Genomic DNA, 17,724 nt, shown 5'->3' with positions numbered 1-17,724 from the left:
GGACGTTCCAAGATCCACCTGCAGAGTAACTCAGTGAGTGCCTTCCCAGCACAGGCACGGGGAATGACATCATCCCTGCACCAGGGCTCTTGTGGCTGCTGCCTCGGGACTGCTGCCAGCAGCGGTGTCACGGACACGGTCACTGCTCTCCACTTACCCAGTCCACAACATCCTTCACGATGCCCAGCCAGTAGTACCGGCTCTGGATGCGGTGCACGGTCTTTTTCTGGCCCAGGTGGTTCCCGATTTCGGTGAAATGGCTTTCCAGGAAGACCTGACGCCTCCGCTCGGGATCCACGATCACCTCGCGCTTCTCCTCCTTCTTGGGGCCCACGTAGTAGAGGCAGCCGCCTGCGGGTGCCAGAGGTTTGTCTCCAACAACAGCCTCTCACAGCTGCTCTCCTCCAGAAAAGGGGTCATTTTCCACATGGGAAACGCAGCTGAGACACAGCTCCGGGGGCTGCTGCTGCTGCCTCGGGAGCTCTTGCTGTCCCTTGAGAAGCTGCTAAACCGGAATCACCCCCACGCACGCCCACGGAGCTTTTCTGCACCCAGGACTGTGTGAAATCCTCCGCTACAACAAAGCCACCGTGGTCCCCAGGGGCAGCGGTGGAGCACCGGTGCCACCCCGGGCTGCCCCGCTCGGTGCCCCTGAAGCGATGCCAGGGCGCGGGGCTGGCTGGGCAGCGCTGGCGGCGATGGCGCTGCCCAGAAGCCACATCCCCTCCCCACGCCGAGGCTCCGGCACATCCCCCGTGTCTGCGGGGCCGGCACCCTCCGGCTTCCCCCCACAGGCCGCCCCCGGGGCGGGCCGCGGCCCAGGGCAGCCCGACACCGCCGCGCCGCCCCCCGGGTCCCCACCGTCCACGACGAACTTCTGGGCGTAGCGCTTGAGGTTCTTCCTCTTGATGGAGCAGAAGCTGGGCGGGAAGCAGCCCTCGGCCAGCAGCCGGTAGATGTCCTCGAACTTGCTGCCGTGGCCGCAGGGCTCAGCGGCCACCACCACCTCCCGCTCGGCCTCCGGCAGCGCCGCGTCCATGGCCGGGCCGGGCCGGGCCGGGGCCGCGCTGACCCCGCCGCGCGCGCACCCGGAGCGCGCCCCCGCAGCCCGCGCGCGCCCCCGCCGGGGATTCTCAGGGACCGTCTGCAAATAACCTCGGGCCGGCCGCTACCGCTCCGAGCACACCCGGCCCGGCCGTGAGGGCTGCGGGGCAGCGGCCTCGCTGCGGGACCGGCCCGCGGTGACGTCACGGAGATGACAAAAACAACAAGCGTAAAACCGGGGAGAACGGGCGAGTTCCGCCGCTTTCCGTTTTTTGCCCCGGTTGGGAATTTGCCGATGCGCCCTCCCGCGGACGGAAACGGAGCCCTTTGAGGGCAGGACCGAGGCGCGTTCGCCGGCAGGAAACATGTCCGCGGGCCGGCCGTTCCGCGGGTGCGCCTGCTTTTTCACCGACAACATCTTCGTGGGGCGGTTCGGGCTCCACGTGCGGTACCGGGACGGGCCGCAGCTCCGCCGGGACCACGGCCGGGTACCGCAGGGGCGGGCGGGGCCGGGGGCAGCGGGCCGTGCCGGCGGCCGCGGCGGTGACGGGCCCGTGTGTTGCAGGCGCTGAGGGAGCGCGGCTGCCGGAGCGAGGAGCAGTTCCAGGAGGTGCTGAGGGAGGTGAGCAGCGGGAGCCCCTCACGGCCACCGGGCACTCACAGAGCCGCGGGATGGGTTCTGTTGGACCTTAAAACTCATCCAGTGCCACCCCTGCCCTGGGCAGGGACATTCCCCTGTCCCAGGCTGCTCCAAGCCCCTCCAGCCCGGCCTTGGGCACTGCCAGGGATCCAGGGGCAGCCACGGCCTCTCTGTGCCAGGGCATTATCCCACTCACAGGGAGGAATTTTTTCCCTAAATCCCTTCTAACCCTGCCCTCTGTCAGTGTGAAGCCATTCCTTATGTCCTGGCACTCCATCCCTTGGAAATTGTCTCTCTCCATCGTTTTTGTTGGTCCCTTCAGGCCTTGCGAGGCCACAGTGAGGTCACCCCAAAGCTTCTCCTCTCCAGGTGAACAAGCCCAGCTCCCTGGGCAGGCTGGTTCCCCTCAGGGATCCCCTCACCAGGGGTCAGTCCCGAAGGGAGTTTGGGGCCTGCTGGAGCACCCCAGACCCGGGGCACCGCGTCCCGATCCACCCCGGTGCCGGGCAGAATCCAGAGGGAAGAATTCCCCGCGGGCGCCCAGCGGCGAGGTGTTTATTCAGCCAACACCCTGCAATTAAATGCTGTCATTCAACACATCCCAGCGGCCTCTGAGCCGCTCCCTCCTTGGATTTACTCCGCTGGGTGCCCTGGTTTGTCTTTCCTTATCCCTTCTTCCAAACATTTTTAAAGGCAGTCTGAGATGGGGTCCTACAGAAATTCACCCTTCATCACAGAATCTCTGCTTCTTTCCAGGCTGGGGACAGGGATCTGTCCCTCACCAGCTCCAATGTTGCTAAGGGGACAGACATTTCAGGAATTCTTGGCAGAATGATGGTGGCAGTAAATCATACTGTTAATTAAAGCTTTATTAACTGGATATTATGATTCATACAGCACAGAATTTATGAGTAGGACAGCCCAGGATTTTCCCAGGCAGAATCAATGGAGCACAACAAGCAATGTAATTTATAAAACAGCCTCACTTAGGATTTCAAGATCCCAATCTTGGTTTTAATTTATAATCAGCTTAGATCCAAACCACTTTCTAATTATCTGGGCTCTCTGCAGATCTGCTCAGATCTTCATACAAGGTTTGCTGTATCAATATAAACATCATAAAGGAGACCTAGAAATTACATAAACAAATGGGAGTCACTCAGTGCTGGGAGGAGGCAGATGACAGTGGCTGTCCCTGGCTGTGGGAGGTCACAGCTCTCCCTGTCCAGCAATTCCAGCCCCAGTTTCCCACTTAGAACTCGATCCTGGTTTTCTGGGCAGTGCTGGGTTACAGATCCCTGTCCTGTGACCCAGGGACCTTGGGGCTGGGAGGGAGGGGAAGAAGAAGGAAGCTGAGACCTTCAAGGTTCCCAAGACCTTCAGGACCTGATACTGAGGGCAAGGGAATGAACACAGGAGCTGCGTGGTCCCAGGAATGGCTGCTCACTCACTCCTCAGCAAGGACTGTTACAAATTAATCTCGTGAGGGGGAATTAAAAGAGGAAGAGCTGCCTGGATGAGCTGTTTGCTCTGAAAGGGCAGCTTAGCCTGTCTCTACCATACTTAGCAGTAATCCCTTCATGACAGGACTTGTCTTACTCCCAGCAAATGTCTGTATTTTGGACAATGCCTCTATTGTCAGAACAAAGCCAGATTCAGGAGGTGTCAGAATGCCTGAAAGGGCTGAAACCTCACAGCTCCACTTGACACTTCCACAGCAAAGTCCTCAGTTACTTTTTAAGCCATCTGTAAAGAGAACATAAACTCCTCTCAGACATTTGGCTTTCCAGATATTTACTGGACTTGTCTTGACCACAGAAAAACAAAGCAAACACTCTGTCCCCCAGAGGTGCCCCCAAACAAAAATAATTGGTTTAAAGCAATGAGCAGATTCCCAGAGCTGTTTTACTCAGCCCTGTTGATTTCTGACAATGTGCTGTTGTTTACTCACAGATTGAGGCAGAAGTGCAGAGAAGAAAAGAGTTAATCCATCAGTCAGTGGAACGCAGAGCCATCATCTCCAAGTGCTACAAACCAAAACACCCAGAGGTGTACACCCTGCAGGTACACAGAAGGTTTGGAATCTCTTTTGCACCCCCCAAAAAAATTACCTGATAATTTTATTTTTGCAGTTTATTTCCCCCTCTCCTCGGGACTGCACAGTGCTAAAGCTGCACTGAATTAAAACACAGGGGTAGCATATGAAAACTGGATTTAAAACTTTAAAAACACGACAGCACAGCGTGTTCTCCGGGCAAGATTCCTGGTGTTCCAGCCAGAAAAGGCTCTTTCCTGTCATGCCTAGGATAAATCTGGCCAGTTACTCCTAGAAAACCATGCACTAAAGCAAGCAGGAACTTCCCTACCCCAGTGGTAAAACACCAGTGACATTCTGCATTTCCTGCCGTGGAATTATCTCGGGTGTGACTCAGCCTTGCTCCCTAGGGACTGTGTATTTCCTGGGAGTCCATTTCCCTCTCGGGCTGTGCAGGCTGATTGTGTTTCTGTGTGTTCTTCCCATCCTTCCCCTGGAATCCAGGATTCCTTCCTGGCCCCAGAGTTTCTGGAAATCGTGAGGTTCTGCACATCTCCAGGTGCTGATCTCCAGGGCCTCCTGAGCTACCTCGAGTCCTTCTCAGGTAAAGAAAACAACACCTCAGTCCCACAGATCCCCCTGGTGACAGCTGTTCCCAAGCCCTGTCTGGAACAGCTCTGCTTTGACACAAGCTGAGGCACACAGGATGTTATTCTCTGCCTGAGGAGGGTCTCTGGAGAGGCAGCAGTTCTGCTCTGAGATCAGAGGCTGTTTTCTGCTTTCCCATCCCAGCCTGCTGATGTCTCACCAGAGACTCCAGGGCTGGGGTTTTGGTTGTACCACAGCTCACCAGGGAGCCTGCTGAAGGAGCACTGGGAGCCCAGGGAGCTTGGTTTTCCTTCCCTGAGTGTTTTGCCATTGCAGACAGCCCCTGTTGGTTAGTCTGGGCTGAAATAGCTTCAGACTAGATTTCAGCCTTTGAAAAAGAGAGCTGGGTTTTCAGCTTCCCTGGAGGCTGCTGTGAAGCTCTCTGCTTACCTGAAATGCTGCCAAGATGCAGAGGGGAAGAGGCAGAGTTGCCTCCTTTCCTCAAGGCAAAGACACCAATGTCTGTGTGCAGAGCTCCTGGATTTATCCAGGGCACCGGTTCCAGACACAGCCTTCTGCTCTGGAAATGAGGGACCAGCATGAAAAACACCAAACACACCCCAGAGCTGAGCCCAGGAAATGGTGCCAGCCCTCTGAGCAGTCTGAGCACAACGTGCAGCCTGTGGGTGCTGTGCCCTCACTGACACCAGCACAGTGCAGCTGGACAGGCAGACAGGAAAACTGGGAGTTCCCCAGGAAACTGTCTCCCCTCTGCTGGCAGATAAGAGGATCTACCGACTCCCAGTGTTCACAGAGGAGTTCTGCCAAGCCTTTGTGGATGAGCTGGAGAACTTTGAGCAGTCGGATATGCCCAAAGGCAGGCCCAACACCATGAACAACTACGGGGTAGGACTCATCTCTTGTGATTCTTTAGGGGTGGTGTTCCCTGTGCTCATCTCCTCACATCTCACTCCCTCCAGTTCCAAAGTGCCTCTCGTTTTACACGGAGCAGTTTGAGTTCAGTGCCCCCGTGGAGTGACAGGGTTGAGGGAATGTAGAAGGGACAAAAGAAAGTGGGAATGCAGGGGAAGGAGTTGGTATCTCAGAACAAAGAGCACCTTGTGCTTAAGCAAAACAAATTTAAATCAAGGAGACAGTTTCTAAAGGAACTTTTGATCCTATTACTCCGTGTTTTCCCCCATCCCTGTCCACCTTGATCCTCCTTCCTTTTCCCTGTAGCCAAACCTTTGCTCCAAAGCGATCTGAGCCAGTAGCAGGGCTGGAGGAGGACAGCAGCTCTGAGGAGCAGCAGCTGTGGCTGCTGAGCTCTTCTCCCCTTGCTCTCCTCGGAGCAGGTTTTGCTGAACGAGCTGGGCATGGACGAGCCTTTCCTGACGCCGCTGCGGGAGCGGCTCCTGCCCATCACGGCCCTGCTGTACCCAGAGCTGGGAGGGGCCTGCCTGGACAGCCACAAAGCTTTCGTGGTCAAGTACTCCCTGCACGAGGACCTGGACCTCAGCTCGCACTACGACAACGCTGAAGTCACCCTGAACGTTTCCCTGGGGAAAGAATTCACAGAAGGAAATTTGTACTTCGGGGATTTCAGCCAGGTACTGAGCACGTCCCACTCGCCTCTCCCTCCTCAGCCCCCCAGCTGCAAGGCATCCTGTTCTGAAAAAACACATTATTCACCTCTGACAGTCAAACCTGCTCTGTCCTTCCCCGTTTTTGCATGGCTTGGTTATACAGGATCCTCTTCAGCTGCAATATTCCAATAGCAATATTCAGTATTTTAAAGAGAAGACAGATGCAGCTTTGCAGTAAAGTGCAGTGAAACAAAGCACCCCCCCTTTCCACATCTGAAACTGAGCAGGGAGGTGCTGAGGGAGAGATTTATTTCAGGTGTAACTTCAACCTAAATCTCTAGCACCTGTTTTCAGGGCAAGAGAGGGGCAGAAGCTCCCATACAACTTCAGCTCTGTGGGAGCTTTGAACTTTGATTTCAGCTGTTGCTCCCTGGGTGCTGTGGGGGAAAGAAGTGACAAATTTCAACAATTTGAGGGACTTCATGGCATGACACGAATCCCTTTGTTCCAGGATCCCACCCCAGTGCCCAAATACATCGAGGTGGAGCACGTTGGAGGCCGGGGGCTGCTGCACCGAGGGGGGCAGATCCACGGGGCCCTGCCCATCGCCTCCGGGCAGCGCTGGAACCTCATCGTGTGGATGAGATCCTCGGCCATCCGAAACCAGCTCTGCCCCATGTGCCGCAGGAAACCCGAGCTGGTGGAGGCCGAGGGCTTTGGGGATGGCTTCACAGAACCCCTGGAGGAGGAGGAGGTGCCACAGACTGTGAATCTCTGTGCCTTGGGGTAGTGGGGGGAGGATTTCCCCACTCCAAATTGTCCAAAGCGCCGTGCAAGGAGCAGCTCTCACCTTGGGAAGGGATGCTAAGCCAGCCGTGCCAGCATTCCAGCTGGAAGAGCTGGAACTTGGCTCCTGAGGGCTCAGCTGGGGCTGGAGGACTCTGACACACAAACTCCAACTCTGATTCCCTGCAGGAGCTCTGTCAATAATTCCAAGTGCACAGGGGAAACACCCAAAGCTCCTTGGCCTCTCTGCCAACAGCAGCACCCCAGGTCCCACTGGAAATGGGGAAGAATGGTAGAATAAACCATTTCTCTGCTGTTCTTGGGGCCTCCTGTCCTCTGCCACGGGGAGGGGAAGAGCTTTGTGTGGCTGAGGGACAGGGAAGGATCTGCTCAGGAATGAGATCCAGGTGATTCACAGTGAGCTGTTGGGAATGGCAGGGAATTCTCATCACTGGATGTCTGTCTAAGCCAGGCTCAGAAAAATCCACCAGGAGCAACAGAGGGAGCAGTGATCCCTCCAGGATGGCTGAGACACGTCCCAAGGCTTCTTGGCAGCAGAAACTTCCCTTTCAAAGGTTTTGTGAACTTTATTAAGCAGAGACAGAGCTCGGGAAGCCACCTGCAGCAGACCAAAACTTCCCAGGACAAGATGTACATTTAACTCCCTTTGCTTTAGTTACATGAACAAGTGAAAATATAAAATAACTCTGCCAGCCTGGAGGCAGCAGCAGACGAGGCCTGGGGCTTAATTTGGCACCAAGATCCCCCAGGAACTGATGGATTAGAAGGATCCAGTGCTTTTCCCTCCTTCCTTCCAGCTGCCTGAAAGCATGAGATTCTTCCATCTACTAAACAAACTAAGGAAGCCAATTATTGTCTGATTTGGTGTCTGCATTTGCCATCCTGGAAAACGAACTCGATATATTGGATAGATGCTGCTGCATTTACAAGGAAGGGGCTTTTCCCTTTATCTGTTGAGTGCAGTAATCGCAGCCCATGGCTAATCACATCGGTAATTGTGGAGGGCTGAACGTGAGCGGGTGCAGCTCGCAAACAAATAAACAAAAGGTGTTTATTGCGGCTCTTCCAGCGGACCCGCTGGATTTTGGCTGGGGCTGCCATTGGCACAGGGCGCTGATGAGCTTCTCATTAGCAAAGCTCATTAAAATTACACCGAGGGAAGGAAACCGGCGGATGTATCTGAGCGAGGAGCCGCTATCAAGAAACGCCGTCTCGAAGCCTTGATCTCGTTCAGTGGGGAACGTGAGCGCTCCCAATCCGCCCGAATTCACCCCAAAAACTGAGCTCCGGGGCGGGCGAGGCGGCCCCCGGAACCAAAGAGCGCGGTCCGGCTGCCGCCCGGCCCCGCGCGCGGCGGACGGAGGCGGGAGGCGGCCAGCGCGGTCCCGGCGGCGGGAGCCCCGCTCGGGGCGGCGGGGCCCGGCCCGGTGAGTCCCCGCTCCCTCCCGCTCCCCTCACCTGCGGCGGGGCCGGCCCGGCCCGGCCCGGGACACCGGAGAAGGGCGGGCCGGGGGGGCCACAGGCCCGAGCGTTGCGGCGGCCCCGGGGGGGCTGATAAAGAGCTGCGCACTTAAAGGGGCCGCGCCTGGAGCCGCGCGCGTAGAACGCCTCGTGCTGAGCTCTTAAAGGGCCAGCACACCTTTTGCTGAACTCTTAAAGGGCCAGCACACCTTTTGCTGAACTCTTAAAGGGCCAGCGCACCTCGCCCGTGCAGGGGTGAGGGCAGGGACAGCCCCTGCAGCTGCCCAGGGCAGAGCTGGGCGGGCAGGAGGAGTCGCTGAGGTGTCAGGGTGGGGCTGAGAGCTCGGCCTGGGGCACGGCCAGCCTGGGATGCTGCTGGGATGGGTTTGGGATTCGTCACCCCCAGCTCCAGATCCATTGATCCTGCTGCTGTGGTTGTATAAAAGTGGAGTTTTTTACTGCTGCTACAGCCAGAAGGGAAAGATCCGAGTCCCAAACGCTGTCCCCAGCCAGGCCCTGGTGCAAGGGGCAGCTGCTGGGTGTGTGCATGGAGGACTCTCATGCGCTGAAACCTCCCTGTGTGCATAATGCTTGTGATTGGTTTTGTTGGGGTTTTTTTCCTGATTGAAATTTCCCTATGGAAATCACTCAAAGATCTGATTCACTTGGGAGCAAATCCAAGTTGGTGCCTGGGACTGTCGAGGTGGTAAACAAACAATTCATTAAAGTGGAAGGTGGCTGTGAGAAAGCGTTTCCCAGCTCCTGCCCTGCCCCCAGTGCCAGTTTGTTTTTTTAAATTAACGAGAGCACGGATCACACTGGCCTGGGGCTGCTGGCATCCCTGGGGCTGATGGACGGGGGTGCCAGCTCAGTGCAGCATCTGTTTTCTAAGAGTAAATTGGAATATTAAAAATTCATTCTTCCCCTTGGCTGGTGCCTGCTCCCGGTATTTGAAGTGACGGCGTGATTGACTCAGGGAGGACGTTTTGTTCTGCTGGCTGTGGCTGCAGTATCCATCATCCTCTGCCCGTGTCTGGCTGTGCTGCAGCATCTCCTGGTGCCCACCCACGGGCACAGCCCTGCTGCACAAACAGCCTCAGGCCCCTCTGTGCCCGCCCCATCCTCCGGGGACAAACAGCAGCAGCACAGGGAGAACCTGCTGGAAGGTTGTCCCCTGCTTGGGGACAGTTGTCTGAGGCAGGTGAGGGCTGCTGGGGATGGCAGTGCTGTCCCTGTGCCAGCTCCCTGCCATGGTGAGGGTGGTGAAATTCCACGTGGCCATTTTGGGAGAGCCCTCACCCTCGTGGTGGGAGCAGGGACAGGGTTTGACAGGAGCAGGGGCAGAGTTTGACAGGAGCAGGGACAGAGTTTGACAGGAGCAGGGACAGAGTTTGACAGGAGCAGGGACAGAGTTTGACAGGAGCAGGTTTTGCAGGGCTGTTGGCTCAGACTGAAGGATTTTGGGGCTGCTGGGCAGGGTTGGTCCCCCCATGGCTCTGATGTGACCCTTCCCCTCCAGGAGCTGCCATGGCCCACAGCCGCTCTCGGAAGCGATCGCGGAGCAGGAGCAAAAGCGATTCCCGGAGCAGGCGGGAGAGGAAGGAGAAGAAAAGGAGGAAGAGCAGCAAGGACTCACAGCGGGGCAGCAGCTCTCCACCAAGGAAGAGGATCTCTGGCTCTCACGGACACAAATCGAGCTTGGCAGCAGCCAGGGAAGGTGGGGGAAGGCCCTGAGCCTGTGCTTTCACCACATTACCCTAGGGCAGGTGCAGAGAGAGGGCTCAGGGAGGTGAAGTGGATCCCTGGGTTTAGCTGGTGTCTGTCACCTTGTCCTGCACTTGATGCCCACTTTGGTCTCGTTCTGACAGGTGCAGAGCCCTCAGTTCCTCCATGAGCTGGTCTGGCACCACAGAGCGTCCTGGGTTGGGCTCTGTGGGCACAGAGGGGAATTCCAGGCAGGAAAGAAACCAGACTTGGGAGGGGGATAAACCAACATCTCTGCTGCTGCAGGGCCAGGGCTGCTCCACACACCCTCTTCTTGTGTATTGCAGAAAAGAAGAAGGAAGGAAAGGACAAAAAGAAGAGGAAGGCCAGTACCTCTTCCTCTGGGACATCTTCGTCCACCAGCTCTTCCTCATCTTCCTCCAGCTCCTCTTCCGATGACTCCAGTGACTGTGACTCCAAAATGAAGAAGAGTCAAGACAGCAAAAAAAAGCGAGTGAAACAGAAAGACAAAAAGAAGAGGAAGAAGAAGAAAAAAATAAAGAAGAAATCAAAAAAGAAGGCAAAGGAGAGAGCTAAGGAGGAGAAAGCCAAGGCAGAAGAGGCACCCGGCCCCTCGCTGGAGCAGTGGCAGAAGGAATCAGTGGTGGACTCTGGGCCAGGTAAGGATGCTCTTTCCCTCCTGCTGGAACCTGTACACACGGGAGCTGCGCTGTCCCCGGGTGACTGAGGGAAGCAGGGCTGTGGACAGGGAGGAGCCCCAGGCTCTCCTCCCTCCTATGTACCATGCCCACCTTTGAGCCACTCTCAGTGATTGGTTTGTGAAGTGTTAGGGTGGAGTTTATAGATGTGACTGGGGAAGAAAGATGCCAAATGGAAGGACACAGTCAGCAGTAACATCTTGGTGAAGCTGGTCCTGGCTCTGGGATGTGGAGTGTCCCTTTCTTTGTGTGGTTTGTCATTGTACCCTGAATCCTGCTGGGAATTGGGTGTGGAATGTTGTCTGTGGGCTGAAGCCCTGGTGCTGTGCCCCCTTCCTGGAGCACAGCTCTGACTGAGCACTGCATTCCAGCTCTGACAGATGAACAGAAATCCCGGATCCAGGCTATGAAGCCAATGACAAAGGAGGAGTGGGACGCGAGGCAGAGCGTCATAAGGAGAGTGGTGGATCCTGAAACGGGGAGAACCAGGTATGACCTGGGGAAAAGGGAGAGGGGTTGTCCATTCCCATCCATGCTGAGTGGGCTGGAGGCCTGGCCATGGCACTGCAGCACCACAGCTGGAGCCAGCCCCCCTTGAGCAGCAAAGGCCGGAGCCAACCCCTCTCAGGCCTGGTGTGACTTGCCCAGAAAGTGACACAATGACACCAAATCATTGAAATGTGCTGGAGCTCCACACAAGGGACACTGGGCTGTGTCCCAGTATCCCACTGCTGCATCCACTTACCTTCAGCTCCAAAGTCCTGGGCCCTGGTTAACACCCAGGTGGGAATGAGGAGCATGTGCCCTGTGGGGTTACAGACAGCGATCAAACCCAAGTTCATTTAGCTGCCAAATAGAAATGACCCAGTTTTTAATAAACTGCATCTTCTCAGCAAGCAGAAAACGTCATGCTGAAGAGAATTGGGTATGACAAGTCCAGTCTTAAAATAGAAGGCAGCCTGCAGGGCTCAGGGAGGTGTGGAACAAAGGTCGGTTCCCTGTAAGGCACGTAATGAAGACAATTAAATTTCTGTTCATGTTTGGAGGTGTGAGCCGCCTCCAACACTGCTTGGAATTTGCTCAGCAAGATGCTCCCTGGCCTGGCTGCATTTCAGGCCCAAACTGGCTCCTGTTCCTGAATGGCTTTGCAGTTTCCTGGGGCAGCCAGGACCACACCTGAACTCGACTGAAAAAAAACCAAGAGGTTTTGCGTGGGTTGGGGCACTGTGGGTTGTAGGGTGACGGGGGATGCTTTTATCAGGAATGTTTTCCTGTGCCAGTGTGACTGCACACAGCAGGCAGTGCCCAGAGCCTGGGGCAGGGCCAGCTGGCCCTCAGTTCTCAGGGGAGCACTCCTGTCCTTGCTGCAGTGTGGTGACATTAATCCCACAATGGCAATGCTGTGCTGTTGAAGCATGATACGAAAACAAAGTCACAAAATACAGTGTCAGGGGTGGGTCAGCTCTGGCCTTGCCAGGAGGTGCATCAGCCCAGCACCTGCAGGTGCCCTTGGGGTGGGGGACAGCAGCTTTGCAGCTGCAGGAACTTTCCAGTACCCTCATGGCTCCTGGGGCTGTGCTTGACTTGCAGGCTCATTAAGGGGGACGGGGAAGTCCTGGAAGAAATCGTCAGCAAGGAGAGACACAAGGAGATTAACAAGGTAGTGGGACCTGCATGGGGTGGCTGGGCACAGCCAGGGAGCTGCTGCACCCAGAGGGGTTGTGTTTCCACCCTGGGGACAAGCTGAGCCCTGGCAGCACCGCCAGGGCCCCGGGGTGGTGCTGGAGGTGCTGCAGTCCTGGGCAGGGAGTGCTGTGAGTGCCGTTTCCCCTGCAGCAAGCCACTCGTGGGGATGGGCTGGCCTTCCAGGTGAGGACGGGGATGCTGCAGTGAGGGCAGGCACCAGCCAGCCCAGGGGCCTGTCCTGCTGCCCCTGCCAGCCTGGAGGAGCCTCTGCCTCTGGACCACGCAGACAGCACCGTGTCAAGATGTTCCCCAGGGGCCCTTTCCAGCTGCTCTGTAAGTTACTGACTGGGAAGGAGAGCGACTTTAGGGGTTCACCTCCCAGTAAACAGCTTCTCCCCTCCCTGTCCCAGCTCAGGCCAGTGTGGCTGTAATGCACCTGAGCCATTTGCCCCAGTGCTCCTCTGGATGCTGGAGGAGCTCAGCAGCACCCAGGGGACAGACACCCTCAGGGTGCTCTGGGCTTTGGGGGGCAGGAGCCAATGCTGTGGCCAGGACAGGGTGTGTACCAGGGCCACAAAGCACACAGCTGGCTTCCACTTCTTCCCTTCAGGGGCTGCCCATGGCCCTTTCCTTGCTGGATCTGGCTCACGGGCCCTTTGCACTCACTGACCCTCTTCAGAGTGTGGCTCTGCTCAGACTGCAGCTCCCCTGAGTGCCTCCCTCCACTCCACTGTGCCCCTGGGGCTTCTCCCAACCTTCCTGCAGCTTCACCTCCTCGGGCAGGGGAGCACTGACCTGGCACACTGCACTGTGCAGGTGTGCTTTGTGGAGGGGTGGCTTTGCCTTGCTCCTGCATGCAGCTCCTGTCCCTTCCCCACAGCACAGGCCCCAGGCAGCGCTGGGGCTCTGGGCTTCTCAGGGCCCAGGGCTGCTCTGAAGCAAACACAGCAGCCTTTTCCCTTGCTGGAAACTGTAAAAAACAGAAGGACAAATGGGTTAAAGGACAAATGGGTCCTGCAGGATCTCTGCAGAGGGTTTCCACGTTCTGTTCATGGCTGTAACCCCATTAAACTGGCACCTGCTCACATTTTATGACTTGTCCATTTCTAGAGTATTCCCCCACCCCCAAAAAAAAGCAGACAGAGAAGAGCCTTCCCATTTCTTTAATCTGTGTAACTCACAATGATACTGTACACGAAGCACACCAGGCATTGGAACGATGCACTAACAGCAAGGAGGAGAAGGAAGTTGTACAGAAGGTTTGCCACACACAAGCGAGTCATCGGCACTGCACACGCGGGGCGTACCCGGCGCCCTCGGGCATCCCCCCGCTGGCTCCCCACACACAGCTGGTACCCCTAGAGCAATTTTTTATAAATAAAATATAACTAACATTGTTGGAATATAAAATTGACAGTCGAGGGTATCAACAGGCAGAGGGAGGGGACCGTAAGGCTTCTAGAACTAATAGGAAATGCAGCAAACAGTGGCGATACCTGAAGAAGGGGCTGCTACAGCAAGCACGGCGGCTGCTGGGCGGGCAGGAGGGTGGTGGTGGTGACCCTTTGGCTGATTTCTGCTCTGGGCTCGTGCCCCCAACACTGTAAACGGTTTTTGGTATTAGGATTTCGCCTCATCTGACAGAGTGATCTGAGCAAACCCAGGGAAACGACTCGGAGGGAATGCACGGGCTCCTCACTGGTTTTTTAAAAGACTTTAAAGGGACAGCATCAGGTAGAAAGTCTGGCCTAAGGGTGCAGTAATATAAAAAGCTGCTTTTCATAAAAAATCTGAGCTCAGCAGCAGAGTTTGATTCCCATGGAAATGGAAAAGCAACCCCAAAGCCCGAGGCTGTGTTGTGCTGATGTGCAGAACAGGACGTGGGCTGGCGCCGAGGGCTGCCCAGACAACGGCCGAGGGAGGAGGACAAGAAACTTCCCATTCTCTCCTTTCAAAGCAAACAAGTTACTCTTAACAAGGATAAATTAGGTCTTTACCCTGACAGCGCCCCTTTAGTAAGGATGGAATATACATTCATCTTTCCCTCACCACGTCCAGACGGATCCTCTTCCATACACGTGGAAAGGCATCGGGTCACACGCATTGCTCTCCAAAACAGCTCGGGACAAACAGGTTATAAACACAGAGTTAAACTATTGCTATTGTTCTGTGAGTGCTCATCTCTGCTTCAGAGGGATGAGTGCCAGATGGGGGCGGCTGAGGATTGAGCGATGGAGACGGGGATGGACTGAGTCTGTGAAGAAAAACTTAGTGGCATTATTTCCTGGTGACTACACCCACCTCCCGGGGTATTATTGCAGCAATAAAGGTCCTGCTCTACAATTGCTTCTCCGTGTTGGATCCGTACAATGGCAACGGATGGGGGGCCAGGGAAAGGACCTGGGCAAGGTTCAAGAAGCTCAACAGAGGATGAGGACGGAGGTGCTGTGATTGTCAGGCTAACTGGTTAGGAGCTGTTTAAAACATGGAGTGATGGAGAGGGTGAGTATCATATTGCACTTCTGCATTCATTGACAGTTACATTAAACTTGGTCCATAAAATAATTGCTTTGTACATAATGCCTGAAACAAAAAGCTACATTTTTAAAATATTAATAAACCCTGAAGGTTCCAGTCCCTCCAGACATTTTTTTTTTTCCTCTACATAAATAAATAACTTTCAATTTTATATATCCACTTTTTATGTTGAACATTTACATTCGCCTCTGTTTTACACTATCTACACATAAGAAAATGTGAACATCTCGTCAACACTGGAAAATGTACAGATCATGCCTTGGTTCTGGACTTGGAGGAAAGGTGAATTTTGCAAAGGCCATATCCAAATTTGCAGAAATTATTTAGTGATGTGGTTTGGTGACTTCACAGGATCGATTGTGGCTTGGCTTCCTGCTCAGATGGCATCTGTTTGATAGAACATTCGGCTAGCAAAAAGCTGGGACAAATTCACATTGTTTACAAACCCAGTAAAAGCTCTGGATGTACATTCAGAGAGAGCCAAGCTGAGTCAGCAGAAAGGGAAGTCAGTTTCTGGTAACAAAAAGTCATCAGGTACATTCTGTAATTGGATAATTACCAAAGAGAAGTGGTTTAAACGTTTTGCAGTCGGGTCTGAGCGCTCCAGGGGCTGGGATGCCGGCGGCAGCTCCGCACTGTCCCTGCTCTGCCTCGGCCTGGACCCTCCACACCACGAACACATGAGTTGGATGAGTTGGGTTTGTCTACCATGGCCCAGAGGCAGTGAGCAGAGCAGCGTTCACAGTGCTGTGTATCTCAGTGCGGCCGTCCTGCACCGTTCTTATTGAAACTGGTAAGAAAATGAAGCAGCCAGTCTAAAAAATTCTCTGTTATAAATAAGATCCTCGTAAGTAGAAAGTGATACAAAGACAGGAAGGTGTGGTGGGGAAAGCAGGGTTACACACAGTTGGGGAGCTCGGTAGGACTATAAAATCTCCACATCAAGAGGCCAACTGGAGTCTGTAATGGGCACCCCGGAGCCCCCCGTGTGGTGCCCCTCGCCCCAGGAGGTGTGTGCGAGGAGGGAACCTTTGCTGGCCCGGGGAGGGACAGGACTGAGGGGCTTTTTGGCAAGCCTTGGCTCCAGGCACTGTTCCCTGTCCCTGTGTGGTGTCACCGGGGTGCCAGCCCTCTGCCACGCGCCCGCCGGCTCGCTCCAGCAGCACAAACCCAGCGTCTCAGGCACATCCACTGAGAAACACACCAGAAAAATTAAGATATGGCCTTTTCTTAAGGTTGCCTGACATTGTTGGCACACTTCCTTACAGTCTCCTTACTGCTGGAAAAACTTCTGCACAGATTGTTTGTTGGTTTTTTTTAAATATATACATATATATATATGTGTGTGTGTATATAATGTATAGATATCCACACACACCCTGGCTTAGCAATATTTCATTGTCATGCACTACAAACACTGGTGTAGCTACATGAGATGGTAACAGGTTTCCATTCTAAAAATCATCAGTGCAAAAAACAATGAGGTTTTACAGTTCAGTAACTATAGGTTAAAAGAAGCGAGTCTAGTTCCCATGAAAGCTGCTACTGAACTTGGAGAGAACCTGGGAAGAAAAAAGGTCTCAGAGGTGGGTGTTGAGAGAGTCAGACCCTGCATTTGGATGAGAAGAACTGCAATGCAATCCCAGCTGCTGAGTGCCTTCAGCTGCTTCCAAATATATGGTGGTTACTTGTTGGAAATAATACATAGTGAGACTACTCGGAGACTTTAACAGCAAATTAAGTGTCTGAGGTCTGTAACAGCTCAAACAAAATAGCTTGTATTCCTCTTTTAATAGGTGAACACATTAAATTCCATCGGCTTCTAAAAGGTCTCTAAAAAATAACAGTAATAACAATAATGACCCCGCTGTCTTGGGCACGAATCTGCCGACATTCTGCCTCTGCCAACGGCATGGATGCAGCTTCAGCTTTGCACTGCACCAGCTCCTCGGGAAAGTGGCTGCACGTGGAGCTCTCTGTCCAGGAAAAGCTCTCGGTCGCTCTGCCTGGCACAGCCCACGGCAAATCCCCAGCTGGGGCCGGGGGAGCGGCACGTTACCCGACCCCAGAGCCCCCAGTCTGACTCCTGGGACAGCCCAGAACAGCTCCCCCAGCCTCATGCCCTGTTCCTGCGGCTCTGAGGACAGCTCTCGGTCACCGTGTCGGAGCGATGGCTAACAAGGCGAGGAGGCACATATTTACAGTCACTGACCCTGGATGAGAGAAGGAGGCAGGAGAGAGCGCCGTCCTGATCTGGAGACTTCCCCCCGATTTCCAGCTGTTCCTCGGGCTCACGCCACACAAACCTGACGCTCCCGCTGCAAGGCCTGCACGTTCTGTGTGGGAAACATCCCGTCTCTTCCCAGAACACCGTGTTATTAGAGTAGCACCATATTTACCCTTCCAGCCCGAAACACTGGCCTCGTCCCTCTTTCCTTTTGTTTTCTCCTCCGGTGGCTGCAGCTGACAATCCTGGCTCTGGCCTGGCTACTTCTGCCCCAAGAGGCCGGACTCCAGGCGGGACGCGGCGCTGCGGCCCCAGCAGCCCGTGGCGATGCTCATGCTCCTTTGGCTGCGCTCCCTGTCCCTGTCCTTGTCGCTGTCCGACTGGCTCTGGGTGCGCTCGGGCCGGTGGCCGGCGCCGCTGGCCGAGGGCTGGGCGGAGATGGTCCGCAGCAGGTGGTTCCTCTTGCGCAGGAACTCGGCCTGGCTGGGCAGCCTGAAGCTGCCCTTGCGCAGCGCCATGCGCGTGGTGTTCTTGGCGGGGCGCGCGCGGTGGTTGTACTCCAGCTGGGCCAGGTGGGCTGCGTAGCCCTCCGTGATGAACTGCGGGGCGAGGGCAGCGTTAGAGAGGTGGGACACGTTTCCCTGAGAGCCACGGGCAGCCAGGTACGTTCGCTCTGCCGGCTTCTCTGG

General features: G+C 55.2%; 3 protein-coding genes across 15 annotated transcripts in view; 2 read left to right on the top strand and 1 right to left on the bottom strand.

Annotated features, from left to right (window-relative positions):
- Positions 1–1,252: 1,252 nt before the first annotated feature.
- OGFOD2 (2-oxoglutarate and iron dependent oxygenase domain containing 2) lies at positions 1,253–6,998 on the top strand. 3 transcript variants are annotated; one of them, XM_015643814.3, is made up of 7 exons: positions 1,253–1,532; positions 1,610–1,666; positions 3,638–3,748; positions 4,224–4,323; positions 5,089–5,213; positions 5,663–5,917; positions 6,405–6,998. In XM_015643814.3, exons 1-7 carry the CDS (start codon positions 1,410–1,412, stop codon positions 6,681–6,683), a joined length of 1,050 nt encoding a protein of 349 aa, XP_015499300.1. In that variant the 5' UTR covers positions 1,253–1,409; the 3' UTR covers positions 6,684–6,998. The 3 variants fall into 3 exon arrangements, with proteins under 3 accessions (XP_015499300.1, XP_033374173.1, XP_033374172.1); XM_033518282.1 differs by lacking the exons at positions 1,253–1,532; positions 1,610–1,666 and having other exon boundaries at positions 3,654–3,759; positions 6,405–6,997; XM_033518281.1 differs by lacking the exons at positions 1,253–1,532; positions 1,610–1,666; positions 3,638–3,748 and having other exon boundaries at positions 4,240–4,323; positions 4,840–5,213; positions 6,405–6,997.
- Positions 6,999–7,127: 129 nt separating this feature from the next.
- Positions 7,128–14,959, top strand: ARL6IP4 (ADP ribosylation factor like GTPase 6 interacting protein 4). 3 transcript variants are annotated; one of them, XR_004499625.1, is made up of 7 exons: positions 7,128–8,127; positions 9,681–9,878; positions 10,213–10,545; positions 10,956–11,073; positions 12,175–12,244; positions 12,421–12,603; positions 13,471–14,959. XR_004499625.1 is itself a non-coding variant. In XM_015643813.3 (6 exons), the coding sequence occupies exons 2-6, from the start codon at positions 9,689–9,691 to the stop codon at positions 12,475–12,477; spliced, it is 768 nt and encodes a 255-aa protein (XP_015499299.1). In that variant the 5' UTR covers positions 7,128–8,127; positions 9,681–9,688; the 3' UTR covers positions 12,478–13,357. The 3 variants fall into 3 exon arrangements, 1 of the variants encoding a protein (XP_015499299.1); XR_004499624.1 differs by lacking the exon at positions 13,471–14,959 and adding an exon at positions 12,881–13,357; XM_015643813.3 differs by lacking the exon at positions 13,471–14,959 and having other exon boundaries at positions 12,421–13,357.
- The window catches only part of PITPNM2 (phosphatidylinositol transfer protein membrane associated 2), a 123,614-nt gene continuing 119,307 nt past the window's right edge, over positions 13,418–17,724 (bottom strand). For 5 of the 9 annotated variants that reach the window (XM_015643803.3, XM_015643806.3, XM_015643802.1 and 2 more), the window contains one exon: positions 17,296–17,634. In XM_015643803.3, the coding sequence (XP_015499289.1) occupies positions 17,296–17,634 (339 nt within the window). Of the gene's footprint in view, positions 17,635–17,724 lie in introns of all 9 variants that reach the window. The other 4 variants (XM_015643801.3, XM_015643804.3, XM_015643807.3 and 1 more) reach the window with 1 other exon arrangement.

This window comes from Parus major, chromosome 15 (genome assembly GCF_001522545.3).
Source record: "Parus major isolate Abel chromosome 15, Parus_major1.1, whole genome shotgun sequence".
Classification (NCBI taxonomy): domain Eukaryota; kingdom Metazoa; phylum Chordata; class Aves; order Passeriformes; family Paridae; genus Parus; species Parus major.
Note: the sequence above shows the minus strand (reverse complement) of the source record. Positions and strands in the feature narration are given on the sequence as shown.

What these genes read in the sequence shown, in the direction of transcription:
- ARL6IP4 (XM_015643813.3), top strand. Translation starts at nt 9,689, where the DNA reads ATGGCCCACAGCCGCTCTCGGAAGCGATCGCGGAGCAGGAGCAAAAGC. An exon ending in CTTGGCAGCAGCCAGGGAAG is followed by an intron (nt 9,879 to 10,212) that starts GTGGGGGAAGGC and finishes TGTGTATTGCAG; the next exon opens with AAAAGAAGAAGGAAGGAAAG. An exon ending in AGTGGTGGACTCTGGGCCAG is followed by an intron (nt 10,546 to 10,955) that starts GTAAGGATGCTC and finishes ACTGCATTCCAG; the next exon opens with CTCTGACAGATGAACAGAAA.
- OGFOD2 (XM_015643814.3), top strand. Translation starts at nt 1,410, where the DNA reads ATGTCCGCGGGCCGGCCGTTCCGCGGGTGCGCCTGCTTTTTCACCGAC. An exon ending in CAGAGGTGTACACCCTGCAG is followed by an intron (nt 3,749 to 4,223) that starts GTACACAGAAGG and finishes CCTGGAATCCAG; the next exon opens with GATTCCTTCCTGGCCCCAGA. An exon ending in ACACCATGAACAACTACGGG is followed by an intron (nt 5,214 to 5,662) that starts GTAGGACTCATC and finishes TCCTCGGAGCAG; the next exon opens with GTTTTGCTGAACGAGCTGGG.